The sequence below is a fragment of the Lacerta agilis genome, chromosome 5 (genome assembly GCF_009819535.1).
Source record: "Lacerta agilis isolate rLacAgi1 chromosome 5, rLacAgi1.pri, whole genome shotgun sequence".
NCBI classification, from domain to species: Eukaryota; Metazoa; Chordata; class Lepidosauria; order Squamata; family Lacertidae; genus Lacerta; species Lacerta agilis.
Genome location: NC_046316.1, coordinates 53,608,929 through 53,614,928, shown reverse-complemented (window position 1 = coordinate 53,614,928; position 6,000 = coordinate 53,608,929). Strand labels below are relative to the sequence as shown.

Below are 6,000 nucleotides of genomic sequence, written 5' to 3'. Positions count from 1 at the left end.
GGGAGGCACCCAGAAACCACAGTTTCATCTAAGGATCTCAGCTGTGAAAGACAAAATAGATGTGTACACATCCTCGAGAGCTGCTCCCTCATGACTTTTAATGAGACCTGAAAAGACCTTTGAAAACAAAGTGGGAAAGTGGATTTGTCCACTAGCCCTGCTTTTGATTTCATTAGAAAGCAAAGGACAGTAACAAATATAACAACACAAATGAGATCACAGATGAATCTGTACAAAAGGCTTGGGAGAAACTGCTGCATAGGAGTCAGGCCTCCATCTGTGCTTTAAAGTGAGATTCTCCCAGGTCTGTTTTATTTTCAGGAGTGAGAATTGTGGCTCTTCTTCAAAGGTCAATCTTGTTTCATTGCTGTACACCAGGGATGGGGAACATTTTTCAGCCAAGGGCCCCACATTCATTTGTGGTTAATGTTTTGGGGACAGCATACCTGTGGTCGGTGTGGTCAGACACACACCACTGTCCATCCAGGCAAGCAAGAGTTGTAACCCCAGTTAAAGGACACATTTCAGCCAGATAAAATCACTAGAGGAGGATACAGAGCAGGACCAGTGAGGGCTGCGACATGGGCAGAGCCCTGAGGATTCAGCGGGTTGCAGGGATATACTATATACCGTTGTAACCTATCTGTGCTGTCTTCAGTATGGAAGAGTTGATCATGCCAGTGTATTTGCATAAGAGGCTTCATATCTACTGCTACATGTGAGTGGTGGTTTCACTTTAAAATTGTCAAGGCATTCAGCTCATATGGCGAATCGTGTCTCATACAAAGCCGCTGCAGTTGATCTGGAGGGCAAGAGCTGATCCAAACTGAGGAAGCAGACCAAAGAGAAGTACAGATCAAGGCTAAGAAGACAACTTGGAGCCTGTAATGTAAGGAACAAGGGAATGGTGAACAGAGTAGAGAACAAGCATGTGGAGAGCATCTGAAACAGAATAGGCTGGGTTCCCATCACAAGAAGGGGTCTCATAGCTTCGTCTTTTCTCTAGAGTCTGTGCTGTGCTTTCAAATTGTCCAGATGAAGCCCTGGTCTCTGATCAAACTAGTCAAAATATCATTCATGCAATTAGCAGTTCCATAACTGGTTTTTAAAAAGTAAATTGAAGTATCCATTGCTGTACATCCCTGGTGTGCAGCAATGGATTGGGACCCTGGTGTGGAGGGGTTGGGGTTTTTTTTGGTGCTTCCCCCACCATATTCTATTCTGAACTAAGGATCTTGTATCTGCTATCTGCATTGAGGATAAAGCCTCTCATTTTCTCAAGGGGAAGTTTACATGAGTGTTGAGACATGTGTGAGGTCAAAGATACTATATTCTCCAAAGGTGATCAAAGTACCATTTAATGCCCATTTGCTCTAGGATCAGCTAAAAACAAAACAAAACCCTTCTCTCCACTTGCTTGTTGTCCCCTTCATCTAACAAAAGAAGGGGTCAAATGATTAAATACATAAATCTTCCCCACCCAAAATTAACTGATATCCAAACTGTCCATAGAAGATTTTCAACACAAAGATTCAGTACTGGCTATCTCAGAGGTCTGCAGTAGAGGCAAATGTTCAAAATGGAATAGATGTACATTTCTCTTCACTTTGACAGCTCCCTCATGCATGTGCCATCAGTAATAGTCATATGAGTCATCGTCACTCTCCATGTCATCGTCTGGCCCTAGTCTGGACATCTTGGGCAGGGCCAATTCAGTCATGTTCAGCTGATCTGCAAGTACAGGACACAAAGCAAATAATTAGTCCTAGTACAGTGTTTGTATTCTTTGCTATCTATCCTTCACCACTGTGGGGATATTTGGATGTTGTCCATTTTACAAGCAGCCAAGAACAGGGCTGGCCCAAGACTCAGTTCTGCTGCCTGAGGACAAGATGTCACCACTACCACATTCCATGGGCAGAAACTTACCAGATTGACAGCTGAATCTTACTCATCCTTGGGGGACTCAGTGCAGGTCCCATGGCACACCCTTCTCTATTCTCTAACACAGGAGAATAGCTGTGACAGGGGTTTAGAAAGAAATGGCTACTGTCCCTGTCCACATCTCAGCATCCATTGCTTGAAGCAGCTGCCTCTCTCTAGGGTCTGACAAACAACTTGTCAAACATTTTATCTCCATGTCTTTGTCTGCATTTCTGTTCACCAAACCAATAAATCAACCAAGCACGCATGTCACAAACAATAGCATGTTTAAGCTAATATTTGGTGTTAATTGTTTTTGCAGATATTTTATCATTGGTTTTTTTTTAAAATTAAAATAAGTCTTTATTAAATTTGTGTTTCTTTAAAAAAAGAACAAAACAAAACATTAAATCTTTCATCACACAAATAATAAACATAAATTTACAATAATCTCTTTCAAATTATACATCAACTTTAAAATATGACTTCATATTGCTTCTACAACGGTTTTCTTAGTATAATACTCATTTCATTACTCTAACTGATAATTTAGTTACTCTCATTCTTACAAATGAACAAAAAACAGCAACAATATATATATATATATATAATTTAAATCTCCCACGTGCGTAACTTAATCTAAGCAAATCATTAGTTCCGTTTTCAAACCTCCTTTTTTAAAATATTCTTCCACATATTTCCATTCTGCTTTTGTTTTCTGTTTTTGTATATCTCTTATTGCCGCTGTCATCCTTGCTAAATTCATATATTCTATTAGCTTAATTTGCCATTCTTGGACTGTTGGTGTTTTTTCTCCTTTCCAGGTTTTAGCTATAAGTATCCTAGCTGCATAGTACAATCTGAGGTCCGGGACTCCCCATCCCCCCCTTTCTTTCGTATCTGTTAAAATTTTATATAAGATTCTTTCTTTTTTCCCTCCCCAAATAAATTTACTTAAACTTTTTCTCCATAAAGCAAATACTTCTTTTTTCCCCACGATTGGCAAAATATAAGGAAAAAAGAAGTAGAAGAATTACAAGCATTGGCGAATTGGGAGATAGTAAATAAAGTGAAATATCTAGGTATAGAAGTAACAGCTAATAATATAAATTTATTTGAAAATAACTATTCAAAGACTTGGAAGGAAATTAAAAAAGAGCTGGAGAGATGGGAAAATCTAAATTTATCCTTTTCGGGCAAAATAGCAGCAATTAAGATGTCAATATTACCGAAGTTTTTGTTCTTGTTCCAAATGTTTTTGCAGATATTTTAAATTGAATGCTAAAGAGGGATATCGTGATACAGTGAACAAAAAGTAGAATTTGGGTCCAGAAGACATCTGCCATGGAACTGCTTAACTCTGTTGAATTGTGACCATAGAGAAGAACTAAACATTATGGGAAACACATGGTTATCACTGAAACTGGGATCCCCCTGTTAAAAACCCCACCTGCTCCTTTGTAGCATGTAGTTCAACTACCCTCATATCTTGACAGCATTACATTAGCTTTTTAAAAAACCCTTTACCCACAGGACTTGCTGCCACTAAAGGGGGTGGGAAAATGTTGATTGTAATGAGGATGTAATCGGGGGGGGGGGGGGAATGGACACAGGGCTGCCAGTTTTGTTGGCAACCATGTTTTGGTAATGTGTAGTTCTGCCCTGAGTGTGAGGAAATGGTATTCCATATATCTGAATTCCTTTTATTTAGAAAACACTGTTAACAACATTTTACTAAGGATTAGGTTGGTATAGTTAGTAGCTATGGTTAAACCATTTGATTCTTAAAAAAAAAAAAACCTTCAATCATAACGCAGTTGGTTACACAGGATATATGAAACAGTACTTGGTAGTTAAGGAGCACTGATAGCAGCAGCTGCCTAAAGAATATCAGATAGCTCAGAAGAGGGGAAGACTAAAGAGACATTGAAGATCTGCTCTCACATATGGCAAAGGGTGTTTGGTGTGCCGGGCCTGAAATGTCAACACAATGAATCTGTCAGGAGGTGGAGAGGAAGAGTAGGAACTACTTACCAGGAGTGAGGACCATGAGGCTGGCTGGAGCTGCCACCTGCCCAATGTTGTTCCTCGCAAAGCAGCGGTAAGTCCCCTCATCAGTTACCCGCACAGCTTGAATCTGCAGCCAGCTGGTCACCTCATATTTCTGAGGGCCTCCCCTAAACTAGAGTTAATTATATACCAACAGGAGAGACACAATTGCATTGTTAAAAACTTTACAGCAAGTAGATTGCTGCTGAAATCTCCAATGGGGAGTTGTTGAGACAGTCTCTGTATCACAAATCAATCAATTCAGGCATATCTAAGATATTGGTTGCACAGAGTCAAATCTCAGTTTTAGCATTGCTCCATTTGCCCTCCTTTCAGGGGAAGCACTACAGTATCATGTTCTCTGAAATATATTTTCTTGCACAAGCATATCTTGTCATTTATAAATGCTACCTCTGTCACATAGGACATCTTTTGTTATTTAGAAAGCGACACACCTGGAATGCAAAGGCTGTTGACTCATTTTCCTGTTCTAAAGCAGGGCCAATAAGACTGAATACTTCACTTTAAAAGGTCTCCACAACCTCTGAGGCATGCATATTTCTTCTTTATTATTTGTCTTCCTATAATTTAGACCCCTTTTCTCTTTTCCTAATCCCAGCAGTTAGAGCAAACAATTAGTCTCATCTCTGTACATATTTGGAAACTGTAGGATTCCACCATATTCCTTGTTCTCACTTTAAATGGGAGATTCCACCATCCTGTGTGTTTGGGTACACATAAACAAGAAAGGTGGCATACTTCTGGGTTTTTAAAAGACTTACGTACCTAATTCTACATGCGCACACATTTCACACTTGACACATACGTATTTTGTACTTGTGTATTCTCCGGGACATCTCAGCCTGTTGTGAAATACCAAGTCTCCCCTCACCCCCACTCTGAACGGGAAAAGAATCTAAATTCCTTGCAGATGTAGCAAACTGTACTGTGGCACACTCTCTCTTTTCTTTTGGAGCATAAATCAGAACGGACTGGAAAGTGACCACAAACTGTCTTCTTGTTTCTCAGTCTCCTTTGTAAACAGGATACAAGCAGCTTTTCTCTGAAAGTGAATGCACAGGCTCTGTCTTTCTCTTTCTCTTGTTAACTCAGAGAGCACAGAATCACGTCCAAAAAGTGATGTTACCTCACCAATGGGCAGAAACGCATGAGGCACAGAATTTAAAAGATCACTTTGAAATAGTCATTTGCTTATCTAATAGCAGCGCAACACTGAAACAAATTCCAGCATTTGTAATGTCTTGGCAGGGGCTGGAATAGAAAAGAGGAGAAAATGAAGGGTTTGTGGAGTCAGTAGGAGAAGGACTACTTGCCATGGATTGAATCAAAAAGCTTTATATGAGACTCAAAAACTTCACTCTTGGTTACTGAAAGCCACACCCACATCCCCTTTGATTTCTCAGCTCTTAGAAGATTATGTCTATATACTTAACTATATGTATACATACATATAGTTTTAAGATGAGGTCTAGAAACTTTTTAAATGAAAACTAGGTTTCTCTGCATTCTTACAAAGCTATACAAGTCTATGCAATAGACTAGAACATGCGGTCACAAACCGGTAGATTTCCTGATTAAACTGGGAAACCTAACCTTAAACTGAGGATCCTCCAGTGAGACTGACCGATTTACAGCACAATCCTGTGCAGGATTGCCAGAATGTAAATACTACTGGTTTCAATGAAGACCACTTCCCACCTGCCTAGGATTTCCATTCCATTTTAAAGATGGAATCCTAAAGTTGTAGGGGCGCATGGGAATTTAGTGGTGCATTAGAACCTTGGTAGTATCATCTGGTTTAATAGCTACCCTCACACTGAAGATTTTTCTGCTCAATATATTCCATAATGTTTCATTTAAACTGTTTTTAATTAACTCACAGAAAAATGGAGTTTATTCCATTGTTTCAGCTTTTCCCTGTGGGAAAGCTGCTTCTGGTTCCAGTTTTCATTTGTTCAGTTTCATCCCTGATGTGTGGTCCAGCAAGAAAATGCAGTCAAGGAAAGT

The 6,000-nt window shown here is 39.6% G+C and overlaps 1 protein-coding gene across 4 annotated transcripts in view; it reads right to left on the bottom strand.

The window, feature by feature from the left end:
* Window positions 1-1,340: 1,340 nt before the first annotated feature.
* KAZALD1 (Kazal type serine peptidase inhibitor domain 1) overlaps window positions 1,341-6,000 on the bottom strand; it is a 30,228-nt gene continuing 25,568 nt past the window's right edge. For all 4 annotated transcript variants that reach the window (XM_033149815.1, XM_033149818.1, XM_033149819.1 and 1 more), the window contains 2 exons: window positions 3,958-4,105; window positions 1,341-1,731 (listed from right to left, as the gene is read on the bottom strand). In XM_033149815.1, the coding sequence (XP_033005706.1) occupies window positions 1,634-1,731; window positions 3,958-4,105 (246 nt within the window). In that variant the 3' untranslated portion in view covers window positions 1,341-1,633. The remainder of the gene's footprint in view (window positions 1,732-3,957; window positions 4,106-6,000) is intronic.